This window comes from Marmota marmota, unplaced genomic scaffold, assembly GCF_001458135.2.
Source record: "Marmota marmota marmota unplaced genomic scaffold, marMar, whole genome shotgun sequence".
In the NCBI taxonomy this organism is placed as follows: Eukaryota; Metazoa; Chordata; class Mammalia; order Rodentia; family Sciuridae; genus Marmota; species Marmota marmota.
The window spans coordinates 1246438-1268388 of NW_026000026.1; the positions used below are offsets into that span (position 1 = coordinate 1246438).

Here is a 21951-nt window from a genome sequence, read left to right on the forward strand (position 1 = left end):
TATCACAATAAAACATTATGGCTGCTTTTACAATTTGGTCAGACATGTTGAGAATTGATTTTGAAAAGCTAAATGAGAATACACGTACAGGGTGACTACTATTGGGGAAAGTGAACCCCTGTTTCCATCACAGGCACCCCTTAAATGGTGACATCTGAAAGCCATGTATTTTGAAGTAGTTTACATAGCTCCTTTTAGGGACCTTTTGTGCCTTTGAAGATAGCACTGTTCACATCTTAAGAATTCAGTACATTAATGATCACTTCTCGACTTTAGGAATTTGAGAGTGTGTTTTGCGGTAAAACTGGCAGAAGGCTAAAGCTGACCAGACCGGACTCCTTGGTGGCCTGTCCTGCACAGGGCAGTCTGCAGAGCAGCCCTGCGATGGAGATCAAGTGACGGACTGAACAGGGACCCTGGGAGTAAACAGCACCTGTTCCACCACCCTGGAGCTCCACCCTGGTCGCCTGACATGAGAAGGACCTGGCTCAAGTTGATGGGACTCCAGTAGGGACTTTGGGAGCACATTTTGTAAAAGTATTTATCTAGAACAAAATACTTCTCCATTAATGTCCTCTTAGACCTTTTGGGGATGAAGACATCTTGATAATGAGTAAGTCATTTTTCAATTATCTGTCTGATTCCATCATGTTTTTTTTAACATGATAACTTGAAAAATTAACATCCTTTCTAATTTCTTTAGTCTTAAAAGGTACATTGCTTTTTACTTATTTTATTTACATTTTAAAAATGCCCCCTTAGCAATTGGAAGAAGGTAAATTGTTCTTAACTACTAGTTTGGAAATTTTATTTCATTTGTTATATCATTCCCCCTTGTAATTATTTCCAGTCTCATGTACTCTGTATTGCAAAATACAGTACTATTTTAAAACTTTTGCCAAAAAATTTCCAGAGACTTTCTTTAAAGCTACTTTTTGTCCATAAAAAATAAAACATTTTCTCGGTAGATTGCTTAAATGCCCACATTTTCATATTGCCAGTCATTACTTTGCTTGTAATAAACTGCATGTTTGGAGCAGAGTTTCCAGTGCGTGGTTTTATTTATTACGACAGGTGATCCGATAGACCTTAGCACAGGCACAGGCACCTTCAATAAATACTGTCAGTTGGAGACGCGAGTTTGTACAAAGAAAGCAGGTAAAGCAGATGGACTTGTGTAGAGGGACACAGTACATGGAATTATCTGGTTTTGTTATACCATAACCTGTCACTGATCTGAAGATTGAATATGTCATTTTATTGGGATCGTGTCGGGGTCTTTACGTGGGTGTGATGTAAACAAGTTGCCGAGTGTCTTCTAGCTTGTGGGTTGTAGGCAGGTCTGTACACAGAACCTCACGTCCCTCCAGGCGTGGGCTTCGTGTCCTCCCAGAGGGCGTGTGTCTGAGGTATGCTGTCGCAGGTGGACGGCCCCTGTAAATACTGCAGAGACAGGCCGTGGCCATGTGCCAGCCTCCGAGGCCTCCTGGCTGACAGGCCAGTGGTGCCCGCTGCTCCTGATAGCCAGGCCGCGACCCTGTCAGAGCCTCTTGCTCAAATTGCCACCGACGCTTCTGGTTTCCTCAAGTTCTCCTTCACGAGCTCCGGGCACCTGACTTTTCTCCGCCCCCTCCCAGCACGGCTCCTTGACAGGCTGAGGTGTCACAGATCCCTGGAGTCCCCTGAGCCCCCACTGCTCCAGGAAGGCCCGGATCACCAGGAAGCCCAGGCTCGCCATGAGCACCATCTCGGCCGTCTTTGCTGATGCCAGGCACACCCTGTGGCCCTGGAGACAAGGAGGCCGGAATTAGAGGCCACAGGGCCTGAGGAGAGGCAGTAGTTCACATTTGCTGGCCACACCAGCCCGCCTTTTTGCACTGGTTATCTCCCAACTGTGTGACATCCCAAGGGGAGGACAGCTGGCCAAGAGGCTGGCAGGGCTGCAGGTGGGTGGGAGGGGCAGGTGTAGGGGAGGTGGGGCACAGTCAGCCAGGTGGCGGAGTCTAGGTGGCCCTGAGGGTGCAGCCCGCTCCAGCGTGAAAGGCTCTGCCAGGTGCATGTGAAGAGTGGATTTGGGGTGAGCGAGCGAGGAAGCGGGTGTGGCAGGGAAGGGGCTGGGGTGGCCTGGGGTGGCCTGGGGGGCAGGGGGTGCCCGACAGCCACCTGCAGGTGCTGTGGTGCTGCTTGCAGGTGCTGTCCACCGGGCCACATGTGTGACACTTAAGGCCACACTGGTGCAGGGACACAGGGTGTGCGAGGAGGAGGGGTGTGGCGGCTGCTCTGCCCCCTGAGGTGTCCAGAAGCCTGGTGTCCAGCTCTAGCGGCCCTGCAGGGCTTGTCATGCCCACACTAGGAGGCTGCGAGGGGCTCAGGACATGGGGGCTGGCTGTGGCTGGGGACAGCAACACTCCCTCCCTTATCAGAGTGTCCACTTTGAACATTAAAATGGACGCATTCAATGTACATGTGGGTCAATCAGGAGAAAATTCTGTTTGACCAAAATAGATACTAAATAGCTTTCGTTAGACAGGATTTAACCAAACCTACTTAGCTGAAAGGGATAAGGAAGATGTGATGATTGATTGGACTTCTGCATAGTGAAGTGCTCTTTCCCCCGTGCTAGCGACTGAACCCAGGGGCATTTTACCACTGAGCTATATTCCCAGCCCTTTTATTTTCTCACTTTGACCCAGGTTCTTGCTAAGTTGCTGAGGTTGCCCTCAGACTGGCCATCCCCTTCCTCCCTCCCATGTAGGGGGTCACAAGCCCCCAGCTGATGCTAAAGTGGTTATTCAGGGAGTTCCTAATCTTGCCTCTAAGAATGCCTTGCCAAGCCAGGCACAGTGGCCAAGCCTGTGATACCTGTGGCTTGGGAGGCTGAGGCAGGAGGATCTTGAATTCAAAGCCAGCCTCAGCAGCTTAGTTAGGCCCTAAGGCACCTTAGCGAGACCCTGATGAGACTCTGCCTCTAAATAAAATATAAAAAAGGGCTGGGGATGTGGTTTGGTGGTCAAGCACCCCTAGGTCCAATTCCAGATTAAAGAAAAAAACCCACAACATTTCCTTTTAAGAAAATGAGACATGTTCATAACCCCAGTATTCCCCCATGTAAACCCTGTGAATGACAGTGGCCTCCTACCTTGGAGCCCCTGGTCTCCGGCAGGCCCGTCCAGCCCTGCACCTGCTGCACCCTTGTCTCCTCTGTCACCCTGGCTTCCTGCGAGGAGGGAGGACATAGGTGCATGGTGAGAACCGCTGCCACAACCACACAGTGACAGTGCTGGACCCCACCTCATCACAAATAGGGGCCACCTTTTACAAGCTTTTTACTGCAGCAGAGCTCTTCAGGGAAGGGCAGGTGTCCCCACCTAGTCTGCGGGCAGCAGGAGCCTCCTGACCTCTGGCAGCCACTCTGATGGCAGCCTGGTTCTGTTTCAGCAGTTGTGTGTTCGTTTGGCAATCGTGGTTTCTGTATGACCTTTGAACCATAAGTGACCTAAGAGTGATCTAAAATGTCCTTAGTTGCCGTACTCAAGTCTTAGGTGTCTGTGTTGGGTCTGTGTGAGCCACGGAGACAGAGGGATGTGTTAAAACCTGTCATGACAGAGGTGTGTCAACACTGGTCTTGCGGGATCTGGAGCCGGGATGTTGAGGGCACAGTGACCCCAGGAGTCTGCCCTGCAGACTGAACCTCGGTCAGCGCTGCTGCGCCGTGAGGCAGAGGCTTTCCTGTGTGGGTGTGTCCCTGTGCCGACGGTGTCAACACGGCCTCTGTTCAGCTGTGATCTGTGGATGCATCTCAGTGCTGTAGCTGCTGAAGTGGATGAGAAGCCCAGGCAGGCCGGGCGCCATGGCGCAGCCTGTAATCCCAGCGGCTCGGGAGGCTGAGGCAGGAGTCTCGAGTCCAAAGCCAGCCTCAGCAAAATCGAGGCGCTAAGCAACTCAGGGAGACTCTGTCTCTAAATAAAATATAAAATAGGGCTGGGATGTGGCTCAGTGGTCATGTGCCCCTGAGTTCAATCCCTGGTACCCACCTCCCCCCAAAAAGAGCAGCACAGGCAGCACTGGCAGTCGATCCTGAGCCATCATTGCCATCTGGTGGGGGACGGCTCCGTGGCCCTAGAGTTGCAGACTGGCCTCCCTGGCAGGTAGTGGCTCCAGTGGCCTGGATGCTCCAGGAAGCTGTCTGCCTGCTGTGTCCTGGTGGGGTGCTCCCACCCCGCACCCTGCTTGCTGGGAGGGCAGATGGAGGCACAGCCAAGGCCCAGTCCTGAGTGCGTGTTGTGAACTGCACAGTGACCTCTGGACATCCCCAGGTCTGCTCTGCCGATGGAGACAGAGACCCCCAACGCAAGGTGCAGAAGCACACTCTGCAGGGTTTGCCCTCCTTCAGACAGAAACAGGGCTGACCCGGTCCCAGGGACGTCCTGTGATGCCTGCGTCTCTGCCGTGGCCTTTACTTTAATAACACTGCAAACTGCTTTTCTCAGACTCTGTAAAGGTGATTATGTGGTGTTTGGATTTTATTTTCCCAAAACTCTAGAAGAAATTTAGGTCTCTGCTTGGAGAAAATCTTATCTGGTCTGTTTTTAAAGCGTGCAGTTTCTTGTGTGGCACTAGACAGCACAGAAAGCATGAGAAAGTCATGATCTAAGGTGATCAAGGACAGTGGTCTGGGCCAGCAGCAGCATGTGGACAGGTGAACTGACGTGTTTGCCCTCTGTGTTGAGCTTCCTCAGTCTCTAGGGATCCTAACAAGTGAAATGTCACTGCTGACTGGAGGATCTTCCACTTGCTAAAGCATTTACGATGCATCTCGGATGTGTGGAAGGACCTCAAAAAAAATCTCCCTTTGGAACGTCCTGAGCTGTTTCTGAGAAGCAGAGGCGGCTGGTCAGCTGCTGGAATCTGAGCTTCAGACCCTGACTGGCCACAGGCTAGATGCTTCCCATGAGCATTCTAAAATGGAAAGGGCTGTGCTCTTGGTGCCCAGTTCACCTCAGGGCACCTGGCCCCTACTGGGCCAGGCCTCCACTGCCCACATAGGACCTGTGCCTCCTGCCCAAGTTAGGACTTTGACTCTCATGATTCCTGAAGTGGAAGAGTCCTGAATTTTTATTCTCTCCTTTTGCTACAAGACACCTTCCTGTTGGCAGCCTACCTTAAGTTGTGTGCCTCCAGGTATAGGGGGGCTGCTGTGCATCCGCTCCTCAAACTGCGGTCCACCCCTCCCCACCAAATGTTGTTCAGATGGTATTTGAGAAAAATATCACAATAAGAAAATGTCCTAGTTCCTGCAGGATTGGTGAGGAATTAACTGTGCTGGGCCCTGAAGGGGTGACGGTCCAGCCTCCAGGAGCCACCCTGGAGGACCCACACCTGCTGGCCAACGGCTGGACCTTCTGTGTTCTCACAGCACTCCTAGATAAGCCCTGCTGCTGGGGGCCTGGACGTGCCCGCCAGGCTCTGGGCTGGGTGAGGGGAGCTCAGCCCAGGCGGGCCTGGCCTGGGCTGCCCTTAGGTCCTCCTGTGCCTCCAGAGGGGACGCCTCAGTGTGGAGGGGCAGCTTTCATACTGTCTGGGTTTCCTTATGCAGCTGGGACAGAGAGTCCACTACTCACCTCTGGGTCCAGGGTCTCCCAGCTCCCCAGTGGGACCACGATATCCAGGGGGTCCTCGAGCACCAGGGTGGCCGATGGAGCCAGGAGGACCTGGGGGCCCTGGGGGGCCGGCTGGACCAGGTCGCCCGATGGAGCCTGGTGCTAAAGGCTTCCTCAGGTGCGCTGCTAACTGTGCGATTTGCTCTTTTGGAAGACAGGGACAAGCATCAACTTCAGAAGGATCAGACACGCTCACGGACAGCATGAGGAAGTTTTTGCATATTGACTAAAAGTGGTTTTAACTGTTTTGGGGGACCTTGAGGGCTACATGGGAGAACCCCCCTTCCTTGGAGTGCCTTCAATTCTAAGAATCAGAGAAGCAAAGAACGGCCACTGGGGAGCACCTAGGGAAGTGTCCCTCCAGGGCACAGAGGTTTGTCCACAGCACGCAGCACTCAGCAGACACCTAGGGCATCTCTGTGTGCCACCAGGCCGAGCCTCCCCTAGTATAGAGGCAGGAGCTCAGGTGTGGACACCAAGGATCCAGAGGTGGGGTGGCAGGGGGTGACTGAGGAGCAGCAGGCTGCATGGACCCAGGCTCTGGGACCCAGAGGCAGGGAAGGGGACAGCAGGGGACATACCGCTTATCATTCCCCCACACAGCTCTCTGATGCGTTGCTCACTGGCTTCTTTCCCCTGAAAGTCACCCCCCAGGTCATCAGCAAGGGGCAGCATGCTGGCAGGCCCAGGACCCCACCTGACGTTTAGCAAACACACCATCTAAACCCACTGCCCACTGCCCGCAGCACCAACCAAGAAGAAAGAGCCACGCACCGGAACTCCAGGCTTCCCGGTGATGCCGGGGACACCCTGCACGCCCTGGAAGCCTAGAGGACCTGGGGGCCCAGGCACGCCCTGGACTCCGCTCGTGCCATTGGGTCCTTGGATGCCTTTGGGGCCCAGCTCCCCTCGATCTCCAGCCTGTAGAGAAGCAGGACAAAGAGGGCTGGACCACACCTGGCCCGTGGCCAGGAGCTGCCACCCAGCGGCGCGGAGCAGGGAGCATTTTCCCGTCTCACGTCTGGGCCAGCAGTGGCGAGGCGGGTGGGCTTGCGGGCTCCCGGGACCTGCCGTGGGAATGCCTGCGGGCACTCACCTCTCCTTTAGGTCCAAGGGGGCCGCTGGGACCCTGCAGAGAGACCATGGTCAGTGAGTGGGAAGTGACTGCCGAGGAACCCGTCTGGCACCTTATTATTGTTTTTTAAATATTCATTTTTTAGCTATAAGTGGACACAATACCTTTTTATTTCGTTTTTATGTGGTGCTGAGGATGGAACCCAGGGCCTCACATGTGCCAGGCCAGCGCTCTACCTCTGAGCCCCAGCCCCAGCCCCAGCCCCCGGACATTTAAGAGTCGAGGAAAAAATCAAAAATCATCTACAACCCATCAAAATATTACTGACAGGTTTCTTCCCTTGTAACTTAACTTTTTTTGGCTGGGGATAGAACCCAGGGGAGCTCTGCCATTGAGGTACATCCCTGGACCTTTTCATTTTTCATTTTGAGACAGGGCCTCACTAAGTAGCTGAGGCTGGCCTGGAGCTGGCGGTTGTCCTTCCTCAGCCTCAGACCTGCGGGGATCATGGGGTGGTCACTGGGCCAGCCCCCTTTGTTTTTCTGCGTGTGCTTTTGCTATGGCTGAGAGGTTGTTCAGTCTTGATGTTTTTTAGTAGCTGCATCATATTCTTTTGTTGTGGTTGGCATGTGAGTGACCCCCAGAGAAGCTCACATGAGAGTCAATGCAAGAAGGTTTAGCAGAGGCACTCCTCCGTGGGTTGGGACAGCCTTAACCCCATCAGGGAATTAATCAAATGATGGGATCAATGCGTGGTGGCTGGAGGCGAGGGAGGGTGCGGCTGCAGGAGGGGGCCTGGCGGCACGGCTTCCTGTCTGGGAGTGGAGCCTCTCTCTCTTCCTGGTCACCATGTGAGCTGCTCCCTCTGCCACTCTTCCACTTGATGTTCCGCCTCACCTCCAGCCCCGAGGAACGGAGCCGGCATCATGGACTGAGACCTCGGAAACCGTGAGGCCTCAAGTAAACTCTTCTTCCCTAAATTGTTCTGGTTCAGTTCTGTCAGTCACAGGAGTGAAAAGCTGACTGAAACACTCTGATACCCATTTGCTGTGTTTTCATTATTTTTACTACAGTATCCCAACTGACACTGAGCTGAACATCTCTGTCCTAAAACTCCGGGTCCTTCTCCAGCCGGGACCTACAATGATGGCCCCAGGTCCTAACCAGACAGCAGGTGGACTGGGGCCTGGCCACCCCTCTGTCCACACCCAGAGCTGACTGCCCATAGCCAAAGCCAAAAGGACTGAGGGAGAGGGCCCTCTGCGCTTGCTGATAGAGGGGCAGAGACCCCTGTGGGCTTTCCAGGGGCAGCTCTGTCCCTCTCGGTCATGACCCACCATCCCGTCAGTTTCAGGGTGGCTGGGTGGGGCAATTTCTGGGATTTCTGGGCTCCTGCTTATCAATACTATTTAAGAATTTGCCAAAATAAATAAAGCACCTCTAACGAGATCGCCTTGGCTAGAGGAGTGAGAGGTCATGCTGGGCTGGCGGTGTTACCCGGGAGCAGGCGGTTTCTGCCCCCAGACATCAGGGCAAGAAAACTCAGCTATAGCTTGAGCCTGGCCACTGGAAAGCCAGCAAGGACATCACAGTCATTCGTCTCGGGTACAGGAAAGAGAGGCAGGAGCCTGAGCTGGCAGGTGAAGGAGCTCACCTTAGGCTCGGCCTGAGTCCTCTCTGGGAAGTGCAGTCTGTACTGGTTAGGCCCCAGCTGTGGTCGATTCCCCCGAGAGGCACGGAGGAGTGACTTTCACAGAGCAGGTCACGGGTGAGACCCATCTCAGTATGCGAGCACCCACACCAGCCAGGCCCCGCCCCTCACCCCAAGGATAGCCAGTGCCCAGGCCCTGGTGCCCAGGGGACACTGCACCTCTCCCTATGCTGCCGCAGACGCTGCTGGTTCTTTTGCTAGCATCTGCAGATACTGACTTTGTCCATGGGAGAGCACCCCACCCAAACGGACTAGTTGGTTCACTTACCAGCTCGCCTTTGTCCCCAGGAAGGCCATCGGAACCCGCCATGCCCTGCAATGAGTTCCAGCCTTAGCAGCAGCTCTCCTCGCCTTGCACTGCCAGCTCTCAGACATCAGGTGTCTAACATCATCCCTGAGATGAGGCACCTGTCTGTGAACCGGTTCCACGGCCTCTGAGACCCACGCCCTAGCCAGGGACGGAAGCTGAAGGCACATGTTTGCCTAACGAGGCTTTCTGTGCCGGGCAGAGCTGTGTGTGGTTTTAGATGGAAAGGCCCCGGCAGCGTCTGGCGTAGGAGGAAGCAGGGTCTGCAGCAGTAGCCACAGCCCCCCCACCCTGAGCTTCTCCAGGAGAAGCAGGCGCCTTTAACGTGCTGCTGGCCGCGGGGCAAGAGCCTAGAGACGCTTTTGCAACACTAGTGTTCTGCACCGGAGGCTTCTGCCACCGCACCCAGGGCTCCACAGCATCTGTCCGGCCAGGGCTCTGTACCAGGAAGGCGGCCTGCTCCACCTGAGGCTGGTACGCAGAGCTGTGGTCACTTGCTAAGCAGGAGTGAAGAAGATGAGGAGGGGAAATGAGACCCAAGGGAGCCGTCCAGAACCCTAAAAGCAGACCCAGAGCCAAACAGCACGGAGCCACTGAAGCCGGAGGACTTTGGGATTGCACTTTGGCAGGACTCAGACCTGACCTGACCCCGGCGCTGGCTCACCTGGTCTCCCTTAGGGCCTGTGGTACCTCCTGGGCCCTGGAGAGAGAAGGCGTGTGTTAGGGGGTCCCAGGAATTCACACAGGGCTCCTCGTGGGGAGGCAGCAACACCGCCCCCTCCCCCCACAGGGCCTGAAGGCCTGTTCCCAGGCCAGCTGCCCCTGTGCACTCAGCTCTGCTCTGGCCTCGGTCCCTTGAGTGCCAGCTTCCCCAGAGCCCCTTGTCCTTTGGTCCTGGTGAAGAGCGGGTCCTTTAAGTTGGTGCTGGTGGTGACCGTGGATTGGGAAGCTGTCACTGCACATGCAGCCCAGGACAGTGTCATCCTGGTGTGTTTGCTGAGGCAAAGATCCTAACTGTCTTCCCATCAGGTTGGAAAATTAGGGACATGTCTGGGAATTGCTAGGATCTCCTCTTAAAAAAAAATCCATTTGCAAAGTGTGGGAACCTATGGAGGTGTGAGAGTGGGGGCAGGCGAGCCAGGACCTGCCTCACCCCCTGGGACAGCCCGGCCCTGCAAACCTCTCCAAGGCCCCAGTGTTGTCGGCAGGTCCCCTGACCTCTGCAATGTCCTGTCCAGAGGCTAATAAGGGGCCCCTGTCCTACTGTGTGGGGGAAACAGCTCCCTGCCTCTGAAACCAGGGCCGTGTGCATACTCTAGAAAGGGCTCCGTCTCTGCCCACTGGGACAGCCTAAGGCAGATCCCCTGGACCCCAGGGACCTGGTGGCACAGCCACACCAACCCAAGCCTCTTCCCTTGGCCTTGGGAACTGAGGCCTTGCCCACCAACGGGGGGGCATGCCTTGCACCCTGAGCCATGGTCCTCCACAAGCTTATATTGTCATCGATTTCAAGACTGGCAGGCAAAGGTCTTGGAAATTTCCAGTTGTTGGAACACTGGTGTTCAGACTTACTTTACAGCAGTGTGACTCTTGGCCAAATCCAGCCTCAGCTGGCACCCTCAGGTGGTGCAGGGCATGGGTTCTGGGCCTCCACCTCACACCTTGCCCCAGTTACTGGGTTGTTCCCCCGCCACACCTCCCCCTGGGGCTGGAGGCTCCCTCTCACCCACAAAGAATGTCACCACCCAGGCGAGCAGAGTGGGCTAGCCCACTGGCAGCTGGGGGCACTCTTCTTGCTGCCTGGATCCAACGGGCAGTGGTAATGGCCACTGGGGTACAAGAGCAGGGCTCACCTGCCAGGATAGCCACTTACCCGGTCACCCACATCGCCTCGGAGACCCTGGGGACCTGGAAGGCCGGGGTCTCCCATGCTGCCCTTCCGGCCCTGTGGACAAAGTTCCAGCCCGTGGGTGCCCATGAGAACTTGGCCAGGATCCCTCTCCTGCCCAGCCCACCAGAGGGCACTGCCCTGGCCTGGGTGTGTTGGCCACTGCACCAGGCCAAACTCCCACTCCAACACTACCCACCTGGAAGCCTCGCACACCAGGGGCTCCCGGAGGGCCTTGTGGGCCAAGAGCCCCCTGAAAGACAGAGTGTGAGCGGATGCCTCGAGGCCCAGAAGTCCCGGAGGGGACCCCGGAGCCTCTGCGGCCTGGGGAGCCCAGTTCTGCCTCCCCATGCAGCTAGGTCAACATGGGGCTAGTCCCAAGTCATCTGAGGCCACGCTGCTGGGGACAAAAGCCGGGCACCTCCTGGCGGGGGACAAGTGAGGGGTCTCGGAGCTCAGGTACACTCTTAGGCCCTATTTGTCAAGGCAGACGCTTGTCAGTCACAAAAGGCCGCTGCTGGCCGGCAATCCCTGTGGAGGCTTAGGCACCTCCATTGTACTTGCTGGGTTCTAAGTTGTGCATTGGCACCGAGACCCGAGGACAGGGCAGCCCAGGCAAGCACCCCCGCCCCCGTGGGTGAGGGACCAGGAGTTAGGGTCTCTATCTCTAACATCTCCAGCTTTTGTGAGGCTGGCCCATCAGTACCCCCATAGTGCCACCCTGTCCTGCTCAGAAGCCAGCGCCCACTCCTCCGGGCTGTGCCCACTCACCGCTGAGCCCCTGTGACCAGCCTCACCACGCTCCCCAGGCACGCCAACATCTCCCTGACCAGAGAGAAAAGGGTATAAGGGCGGGTCCCAAACACACGTCAGGGAGGGCCAGGGTTCCGTGCCCACGAGTGGGGAGGACCTGGGTACTCACAGGGACTCCTGGCTCTCCGGAGGGGCCAGCCTCACCCAGTTCGCCAGCTCTACCCTGGAGAATGGAGGGGAGCCTAAGGCCTCAGCCTCCCAGGACAGGACCCTGCCTGCCCCTCACCAGAAGGAAGCTGCACATACCGGTTCTCCCTTCTCGCCCTTGGCGCCTGCTCGTCCAGGGAGGCCCTGCAGGAGAGAGCTCCCAGTTAAGGCTGCCGAGTCCTCCCGCACTCAGGCAGGGGCCAGGCCACCTCTGGCCCTGCGGACCCAAGGGTGGGCCCTGAGCTTCCCTTGCCTCTGGTGTAGTGTCCCTGCAGGAGCCCAGGCAAGGCCCACAGACGCCCTGCAGTACCCAGGGATGGGCAGAGGTACACTGCATGTCCCCGTGCACATGAGGACACAGGCCTGGACACCACAGGCCCCTGTCCACAGGTCCCACTGGGCACCAGGGCTAAGCCAGACCCCAGAGGGTACAGTTCTCAGGGATACCCACAGGAGCCAGCCCTGCAGACCCCGACCCCCCGCACAGGCACTCACCGGCAGCCCGTTGGGACCCTTCTCTCCTGGGGCTCCGCTGCGACCAGCCTCCCCCTGCCAGGACAGCAGTTGGGATGGGAGGGAGACAGACGCTGAGGCCTCAGGAGGCCGGCTCTCCCCAGTCACCCTCTCCCAGCCTGCCAAGCACCCACCTTCTCGCCGTCGAGTCCTGGCACCCCGTCCCGGCCATCCTTGCCTGGCAGGCCCTGGGGACAAGGGACAGCGTCAGGCCTCCCCTTCCTCCACAGCCCTGTTCCCCTCAGGGCAGCCTCTTCTACCCCCTGCAGTGGGGTCTGTCCCTGGAGCACCTGGGAGGTGCTGTGCTCTAAGGACCGGGAAGGGCACGTGACAACCTGTGCCACCCTCACAGACCAGCCCAGGGAGAAATGCAGGCTGGTGTCACTGGCCAGGCAGCGTGCCCAGGACGCTCGGGCACCCCAGTCCCACCGGCACCCTCCCTGCTCATGAGCTCTGCAAGCAGACGAGCCCTGCCTGGTCCCTGGGCTCTGCAGGGCTGCGGTGGCAGAGGATCTCAGGCGGGGGCAGGAGGGAAACGCANCCGCCATTCCAGGGATCCCTCTGGGACCGGGTCTGCCCTGAAGGACACAGAGGGATGGAAGAGCAGCAGTTGGCACCTGGGGAGTCTCCAGCCATGGCCCTCCAGGCACGAGGCACATGCTCTGGGTGGGGGCAGCCACCCAAGGACCGGAGTGTGGAGAAGACTCTGGGTGGTGCCATGGACGCTGCAGCACCCCAGGACTCCCAGCCCCTCGGCTTCGCAGGCACGTGTGGAAGTCACCGCAGGCAGGCACGTTGGGCACGGCCGTCCCTTTGGCTCACTTCAGGAGATGCCCGCCTGGCTCACGACTCGCACACCTAGACCGAGAGCGGCTTTCTCCCTTGTTCCCACTATTCGGCTGAGAACCTGGGCCCTGGGGACTGTGCTCTGTCCGGGGCCCTGCACCATGTCCCCCTTGTGTGCCCTTCCCTGCAGCAGCAGCTGCCTCCTGGGGTGGGCCAAGGGCTTCAGTGCAGGCTTGGGAGGGGCTAAGGGGCAGGGGAGGGCTGCGGTCCTTCCAGGGCCAAGCCCCAATGTGTCCAGCAGCTTGTCCCCACCCATTCCCAGGTGACAGCCTGGAATGGGGAGGTCCCCGAGACCCCATTCAGGTCCCTCCACATGTACCCCCACCCCTGACACCAGCTAAGACTAGATAAGATTCGTCCACAAAAGACTAGAGAATCAAAGTCTGTACTTACAAGGTCACCTTTGGGGCCACGGAAACCTTCTGGGCCCCTCTCGCCTCTGTCACCCTGAAAATGACAAATGTCACAGAGAAGGCAGGAGAGCCAGACTGACATGTGACCTGATGGGAGCCCTCCAGGTGTGGCCAGAGATGGCCAGACAGATGCTACTGAGGGTCATGGGGGGTCAGAGGGAGGACCCACTTCACCTCCAGGAAGACTGAGGGGGCAGATCTCCTACAGAGGGTGGACCCTCCCATAACAAGTTCCTCAGGTGTCCCCAGCTGCAGTAGGGCTCCCAGGTAGGCCACAGGAACCCTGCACCATCCCCCCAGTACTGTGGCCACCCCCCAGGTGTGCTACAAGCCCACCAAGACGTGCCCCTGGGACAGCAAGCCTGGGGCTCAGCCAGCCACAGCAGGGGAGGTCTCCGAGGGGGCAACAGCAGAAGGAGAGGCCAGAGGGCCTGGGCCTACATGGGGCCCTCCACTCCAGACGCACACGTACCACTTTCCCAGGTGCTCCCGGAACCCCAGGGGGGCCTCGGAACCCAATGGGACCCTGCAAAGGAGAGCGGGCATTGGGATTCTTTTGTAGGAATAGGGACTCAGAGGGAGGCCACAGCCAGCCAGTTAGGCACATGGGAAGAGCCCAGTGCCAGCTGCTGAGCACCTCCAACCCTGAGCCACATGAAGGTGGGGGCAGGACAAGCCCAGGCCCCACAGCCACCTGGGCCAGCCTTGGCTGGCCATGGCACCTCACAAGCCCAGCAGAACTTACCCGGTCCCCAGGGGGCCCAAGTGGCCCTGGAAGTCCTGGCAATCCTCGGGGACCCTGTTGGGAGAGAGCTGGAGCTGCACAGCTGGAATGCACCTCACCGGGCCACCGCGGGCCTGGCTCTGGGGGAGCTCGGTGCGCACAGTGGAACCAGCCCCTGTCCTGCGCTGACTGTCCCCAAGTCTGAGGGCGGCTGTCTGTGGGGCTCCCGTTCTATTGGTCTCACCTGCAGCCCCACGGTGCCTGGGATGCCAGCAGGACCAGGGGGGCCAGGGTCACCCTGCAATGGAGAAAGTGGTGGTCAGGGGTTCATCCTGGCTCTTCTAGCACCTTCCGCTGCCCTCCAGGGCCCACCAGAGCCAGGCAGTAAGGGGCACTGCTCCCACTTCACATCTGAGCCAGAGAGGCTGAGTGAGGGTCACTTACCCATGGCTCCAGAGAGGTCATGTGTCACCTTGGCTTTGCCCCTCCCCGGGCTGGGGCTGGGGTCTCTTGTGGCACAGTCCCCTGGCCCTTCCGGACAACCCCTCCTGGCTAAGTAGGTGTGGCCCCTACCGTCATGCACCAGTCCTCATCTGGTCATTCCTGCCACACTAAAGGGTGTCCTCGACCTCGTTCCCAGCCGGAGGTGAGGAGGGGCGAATGCCCTCTGTCAGCAGGGGCAAGAACTGCTGAGGCCTCTTCAGGCCATGTGGGGCCAAGGCACTCGGGTACCCCTCCCAACCCCAGGGGAGCTTTCACATGAAGTCAGGCTGGTGGGGGTCTGTCCAGGGACCCTGCTCCAATCACCAGTTCTGACCAGCTAGACCTGTCTAGGGGACAGACACAGCAGGTGTCAACTTGGGGGGAGCCCGTGAGGCTGTGCCACCCTCCCCTGGTGAGTCCAGGCCCACCCCCAGCCCAGGCCAGGCCCTCCAGGGTCAGTGCCCGGGCACAGTCAGCATGGTACCTTCTCACCATCCTTGCCGACTTCTCCCTGCTCCCCTTTGTAGCCCGTGGGCCCCTGAAAGCAAACATAGAAATCATAGTCCCCAGACCCTTGGGCACCCTCCTCAAGCAGCACTGAACTGAGGCCTATACAGCCAGTCAGCCCAGGATCTAGCCACAGTAACACCACAGCATTCAGGACCAAAGACCCAGGCCCAGGTAGGGGAAACAGGCCTGAGAGGCACTGTGACCTACCAGGGGACCCTGGGCCAGCCCTGTTGCCCTCTCTGGGCTTCCTCTGATCGCCACAGTCCAGGCCCAGCCCAGCCACACCAGGTTTCAGCATGTTACTGGGGTGGAGAGGGTGGGATAGGGGTTCCAACACCACTTTCCCCCAGTGATGCCCTGGACCCCCATATCCCTGAGATCCCCCCGCCACGAGGAGATGCCTCTTGACAGTGGGGAGGTGAGCTCAGCCCAAGTCCCCCTGCAGCCACCACTCACCTTGAACCCTGGCATTCCTGGGGGACCTGGGGGACCCGGTGGGCAGATGGCCGGGCACTGTTGGAAGACAGAAGAGTCAGACCCCAGTCCAACAGGGCAGGGTCCCCAAGAGAAGTCAGCATCCTGAGGGGCCACGTGGAAGGCCACGTGGAAGGCCACGCCATGGGGGGGACCGCGGATGAGCCCAGACGAGGCGCCACTCAGGGCCGGCCTGGGGCTGTGGCGAGGGGCTGCGGCAAGGCCAGCCGTGGCTGGGGGCTTCCCTCCCAGACGTCCACCTTCTGAGCAGGTGCTGGGTTTCCAAGCAGCCAATCACAGGGGGACTGCTGGCTCCACCAGAGACCTCATCCTCTGACCAGGCGCTTGGTGGCTTTTAGGAAAGATGCTACCGTGAGCCCAAGCAACACGTATGACGCTCTGGCTTGAAGGCACCCTGAGCCGGAGGCAGGGGACCCTGGGAGGATATGTAGATTTCTAGATCATTCCACACTGCACTGGGCAGGCTGGGCAGAGAGGCAGAGCTAGTCCTGTCAACTGCCCACTGTGGCCCGTCCTTGCGTCCAGCATTCTTGTGGGGAAGAACCCTAAGCCCTCCCTTCCAGGACATGACCTGGTCAAGCACTCCGCCCACAGGCAGAGGGACAGCTGCAAACAGCCCTCAGCGTTAGCCAAAGGCATTATCACTTTCTCTCCATGGAAACGGGTGCTTGTACTGCGCACAGCTCACAGACAGAGAAGCAGACCCTGTGCCCCAGGCTCAGGACAGGGCTCAAAGACCAAGGTAAAAGTCCGTGACGAGGGACACACTGCCTGCCGTGCCCAGGGCAGAGCGGCTGGTGCAGGACTGAGTTCTCATCTGACGTGACTGTAGTGATTTGAGCTCTGCATCACCCCACAAGGCTAGTGGCTTTGTGAGGAACAAAGTAGGTCCAGATGGTGGCAGGGCAGGGTGGGGAGGGTAAGGGTGGGCCCCAGGTTACTCCTGACCTGCCCGCACTGAGCACCCGTCAGCAGGAGCTCCCTCGGGCCCTGCCGTCCTGCCATGCAGAGCGGGGCCTTTCCCAGAGGCAGTGCTGTGTTGGGGGTCCCCAAGATGGCGATCGGGGCCAGATGCTTCCCGCTAAAGCAAGCACCCCCTGCCCCCTTCACAAATGGCCACAAGTGCCCACCTGCAGATCTGTAGCACCTTCGGGGAGGACCCCAGGGTGTCCCTGAAACACAGAAGGGGGCAGCTGAGTCCACCTGCCCTCCCACCCACTTTCACCATGACTTCCCCCACCCATGAGGCTGGGGACCCCTCATCCCATCTCCCAAGTGACAGTGCTATCTGGACCATCCTCAGTGCATGTGACAATGATAGAAACCACCTGTCCTGGGGCAGGGAGGCCTCAGATTCTGGCCTGGACCTTGCCCCAGCTTGTTTCTGGGGAGTGGCCAGCATCTCCAGTGTCATGTGGTCTGGGTGAGGGTCCAATCCAGCACTTGTATGCTTCTAGGGAAGTCCATGCCTGGGACTTCAGGGCCCCTACCCAGTACTTACGGGAGGTCCAGGAGGTCCTGGGGGGCCAGGCAGGCCTGGAAGTCCAGAGGGTCCCTGGGGAGTGATCATGACTCAAACAGGGCCAGCCCCACCTGAGTGAGGGGACCAGCTTTGCCCAAGGACAAGGACACTCCCAGCTCCCTCCTCTCCCTGGACAACACCTGCACTGGCTCAGCCTGTGTGGTGTCCTGATATCTGGGATGTCCCCTTGCCTGGGCTCTGTCAATGACCACAAGGAATGGGGAAGAGGGACAGGGAGCCCTGCAGTTGAGTTTGGACTTATGGGCAGGGGGAGCCACTCACCGGGGGACCACGGAGGCCGATGCCACCTGGGAGGCCGCTCACTCCCGCCTCTCCCTGGGGAGTAAAGAAGTGAGAGGGAGGGAGCCTGCACCCAAGGAGCCACACGGGTCCTGGGGAGGGACCCCCCAGGCCAGTGTGCTCTTTCTGAAGGGACAAGGGCTCTGGGTATGGGTCATATCCTGAGAAGTTCCACCCCTGCAGCGGTTTGGGACACCCCAGCCCAAGTGGGCTCTGGGTATGGGGACGGCCCTGGGAGCTCAGCGGCCTGGGCGAAGGCCATGAGGGTGTGCAGTACTCACGGGGGGTCCAGGGAGGCCTTTGCCCTGCAAAGCCAAGCACGGGGTCAGAGCACAGGGTGGGCTCGCCCTGCCACCCCAAGGCAACAGAAGGCACCTCAGGGCATTGGTGGCTGGCCCAGGAGACCCCCACAAAGGGCACAGCCTAGGTAGGACCCCAGGACCCCACTCCAGGGCCCAGCCTCTAGGGGAGACCACAAGGGGCAGCTTGATAGGTCTGGACACTCTGGCTCAAACCCCCACGGAGAGGACAGTACTCACCCCCAGCCCGGGTGGCCCCGGAGGTCCTAGACTTCCCTGAGGAGGAAAATGGGTATCGGTGGGCCTGTCCCCCCGCCGCCCCAAAGTCTGATCCAACTCCTCCAAGGAGGAGGAACAGGGACAGAAGTCCCTTTCACGGAAGACCAAAAAGGAAAAGGGGCTCTGCTGCCCCAGCAGCCTGGGTGGGATCCTCTGCTTGCTGTCCTGGTGGCCAGGACAGCACTCTTCCTGCAAAGGCTGCTGGGGGCTCAGCCACCACGGCAGTGCAAGGCCAGGGCTGGCACCAGCCAGGCGGAGGCGCCCCGAGCCCCTCCCTCCAGGAGGCACCCCCAACACCAGCCCCAAGAGGCCATAAGTGGTGCAGCTGGTCAGCCTGCGGCCTCCTGCGGCCGCATCCCCTGCCTTCGCAATGACAGGTCTGCAGGCCCCGGGAAGGCACAAGCCCACGTCTGAATGGGAGCCAGAGCTTCCCTGAGCGCCTGGGGCCAGCCCGTCCCAGGTGGCCATCAGTGGCCTCCCTGGCCATCAGCTGCTTCCTCTCTGCAGCCTTTAGCTCAGATGCTGCACACAGAGTTCCTGAGGGCAGGCTGTCAGGACAGGCGTGTCCCTATCCAGCTTTCCTCTTCTTGGCGATGCTCTGTGCTTAGGGCCAGGAGCGCCTGCTGGCCGCCAGTCACCTCTCATGAGGGAGGAGAGAGCTGGTAGGACTCTTTTACTCTCAGAAGCCACAGGAGGGGAAATCAGCTAAAGAAAGTACCAGGTGACTGCAAATGATGGTCCTGACAGTCCGATGTGGGACACAGAAGGCTGGCCACCGTGCCAGTGCAGCCAGGACTCTGAGGATGGGGTACCTGGTGCTGGTCGCCACCCCCCAACCACACCAGCTCTCCACAGTCTGAACCCCAGGACAACTCTGACCAGACGTGGGTGTGGGACAGGGAGGCAGCCACAGTGGCTGGCCACCCGGCACCCTCTGCCTGCCTGCTCCTCTATGGGGACAGGGGCCCAGCCAATACAGTCATGGTCACCACTCTTAGAACTTCCAGCCCCATGGCCTTGTGGGCATAGGAAACTCCACCTGGCAACCCCCTGGCCAAGGGACATAGCCACTGGACGTGGGGCAGGAACTTACCCGTTCTCCAGGGGCACCTTTGGGTCCAGGGGGTCCATCCCGCCCAGTCAGACCCTTGGGAGGGAATCAGAATAGGGGATCAAGAGACCATATGGGAAGCACTTGTCCCCCACCCCCAAAACAAAAATGGACACAGATCTTTTCTTCACTGAAACGAGCCCAGAGGTGACAACCCTTGGTCTGGCTCTGCCGTCTGTGGACCTAGCTCCTCCAGAGCTGGGAGGTGGGGGAGTAAGTGGGGAGCCAGCTGCAGGCCCTGTGGGGACCAGCTGCTCAGACAGCAGTTCACTTCTCAGACTCTGGCCTGCTGAACCTGGAGCCCAGCCTCCGGTCCACCTCAACCTCCAGGGCCAGGCTGGGCTAGGAGGGCCCCCGGCCAGCACGGGCAGAGGAGCTTGACAATGGGCACTTGTTCCTGCATCAGCCAGAGCTGGCAGGACCTCCAGCTCTGCTGTGGGCTGGCTCTGTCCCCCACCAGGCCTGGCAGGGTCTGGGCCGGGGCCAGGGACCCCTGTGGGGACTTCTGGAGACTTCTGTCAGGACTGGGTTTCCAGCCTGAGCAGGCCCAGCGGGAGAACACCAATTAGAAGGTGACCCTTAGTCTGTGAGGGGCCGGGGCTGTACACTCACGTCCACACCAGGCAGTCCCGGCAGACCTGCCTCTCCTGGCTTCCCTGGCTTCCCTGGGGTCCCTTTTGGTCCCTGAGCAAGAGGAAAGGGCAGACTTGTGAGGGAGGGTCCAGCCTCAAACGTTGGTCTTCAACAAGGAAGAAATGCCGGGTACCACCTAGGCATCCAAGAACGCTGGCCCCAGGAAGACTACCCTCCCCATCTTTCAGTCCCATCAGTAGTAATTTACCTGGTAGATTCAGGTTCCCCACCCCAGGCCAGCAGCCCGTGTGGGATTGCCAGTGTTTCCAGTGCCCTCAGTCCTTACAGCTGGACGAGTTGAGGGGCCTGGGGCAGCTCCAGGCTGGGGAGACCATCAGAGCTGTATTTGTCCCCCTTGCCTGGCCTGCCTGGGCACTGGCCCAAAGAAAGCTTCCAGCCAGACCCTGCCTCCAGAGACATCGGATCCCACACATTCTCCTCCCACCCTCTTCCTGGCTCCAACCCCCACTCCAGCCCTCTGAGGCCTCTGCTAGGCCCAGCATGGTGGGACATGGCGTCAATGACCTTCTGTTCTCTGTGTCTATCCCTCCTCGCCAGATGGAAAGAGGCTGCCCCTCTCTCCAGCTAAGGACACTCACCGGGGGCCCAGGCAGACCTGGAGGACCAGCTTCTCCCTGCAGAGGGAGAGAGGCCAGGGTTTAAGTGTGAGCCCAGGACCCAGGTGCCCAACCCCAGTAAGAGGGGTATTGGGAGGCCAAGGCCCTGGGCCACCTAGGATGTAGTCCAACATGACCCCAGAACAGCTGCCCTGTGGTGGGGGAAGGGAGGCTTATGGCCATCAAGGCAAAGCTTGCTGGAGACTTGCAGGGAGGCTGAGGAGGGGTTGTGGGGGACTGTCCATGTGGCTCTCCATGGCCCTCGCAAAACCCTGACAGGGAACAACAGGTGAGGACAGGCCCTATAGGGATCCCTGCCCTTCCTGGAGGTGGCTGGCTGGACAGGGGAGGTCTTTATCCTGGACCATCCCAGCCGCCAGGAGCTGCCCCAGTAGGAGCTGTGCCTCCCCAAATCACTGGGCTCACACAGGCCCAGGATACCATAGAGGATGCCATCTCTGGGGCTAAATGTGTCCCCGAGCCCCTCCAAGACTGGCTCCAGCCCCCAGCATCCCCCAACAAGACCCACAACCCCCATCCACCCAGAAGGACAAGCCCCACACCAGCACAGAGCCCCAGGGCCCATATCCCACAGAAGCACAGCCCCTCAGGAGACCCAGAAACACACCTCAGTGTCCACATTTCTGGCCCCAGGACCACCATGCTACCCCACCTCAGGTTCTGCCCGGAGCAGGAACAAGGAGTGTCTTTGTCCCTTCAGTCCAACACGGGCACTGGCTCATCACCCTGTATGACCCCAGCTCTGAAGGTGGGACTTGTTTTGCCTCCATCAGGAAGGCTAGGACCAGAGCTAGAATGCAGGGAACCCCCAGCCCAGCCCACCCCCCAACTCACATCGATGCCATCCTTGCCCGGCTTTCCAGGTGGCCCTTGGGGGCCAGGAGGGCCTCGAGGTCCTGCTTTCTGAAATGTAGAAAAGTCATTAGGGAGGTATCCCTACCCCACCGCAGTCCCACAAGTCAGCCCTCCAGTCTGCTCAGGGTACAGGGTCCCTTCTTCCCCTCCAAGCAGCTCTGGGGTCTGAACTAGAGCCCACCACCCTGCGGAGCCTGGCGCCAGCGGGCAGTTTAACCACTGCATCTCTCTGGCTAGGAGTGGTCAGGAACAAAGGCGACATTGTGCTTCCAGCCCCGTGGCAGTGCTGGCAGCAGCCGGGCCAGGCCCGCGAGGGCTCATCCGCCAGGGCTCGTCCCCGACGCGTCTCGGCGTCGGTGGGGCTCAGCGGGACTCCGCGCGGCCGCGGCGAGGTGGCCGGTCCGGGGTGGCGCGGCGGGGGTCGTCCCGGGTCGCGCGCCTGGACCTCCAGCCTTAGTCCCAAACCCTCGACGGCCCTTGAGCGGGTCGAGCCGGGGCGGCCGCGGGCCGCTCACCTGCGCCGCGGCGGCCGCCAGGAGCTGCCCCAGCAGGAGCAGGGTCAGGGCGGGCGCTCGGGCCATGGCTGGCTCGCACTCTGAGCGGCTCGGCGGCGGCGGCGCAGGGCCTGGGGCGGAGGGCGGTGCGCGGCCGGCCGCCCGCCCCGCGGCACAAGCCCCGATTCAGCCGGCCCCACCTGGGCGGGCGGGGCGCGGCGCGGCGCGGCGGCGC

The 21951-nt window shown here is 59.4% G+C and overlaps 1 protein-coding gene across 1 annotated transcript; it reads right to left on the reverse strand.

The window, feature by feature from the left end:
* Window positions 1-791: 791 nt before the first annotated feature.
* Window positions 792-21867, reverse strand: Col9a3 (collagen type IX alpha 3 chain). Its single transcript, XM_015478546.2, has 32 exons — window positions 21738-21867; window positions 21202-21270; window positions 20329-20364; window positions 19709-19780; window positions 19079-19132; window positions 17947-17982; window positions 17689-17712; window positions 17390-17443; window positions 17087-17140; window positions 16716-16757; window positions 15547-15603; window positions 15065-15118; window positions 14342-14395; window positions 14119-14172; window positions 13846-13899; window positions 13354-13407; window positions 12652-12692; window positions 12249-12336; window positions 12097-12150; window positions 11701-11745; window positions 11564-11617; window positions 11413-11466; window positions 10841-10894; window positions 10627-10698; window positions 9418-9453; window positions 8715-8759; window positions 6757-6789; window positions 6435-6581; window positions 6242-6296; window positions 5622-5804; window positions 3140-3217; window positions 792-1786 (listed from the first exon to the last, which is right to left on the reverse strand). The coding sequence occupies exons 1-32, from the start codon at window positions 21801-21803 to the stop codon at window positions 1596-1598; spliced, it is 2064 nt and encodes a 687-aa protein (XP_015334032.1). The 5' UTR covers window positions 21804-21867; the 3' UTR covers window positions 792-1595.
* Window positions 21868-21951: the final 84 nt, after the last annotated feature.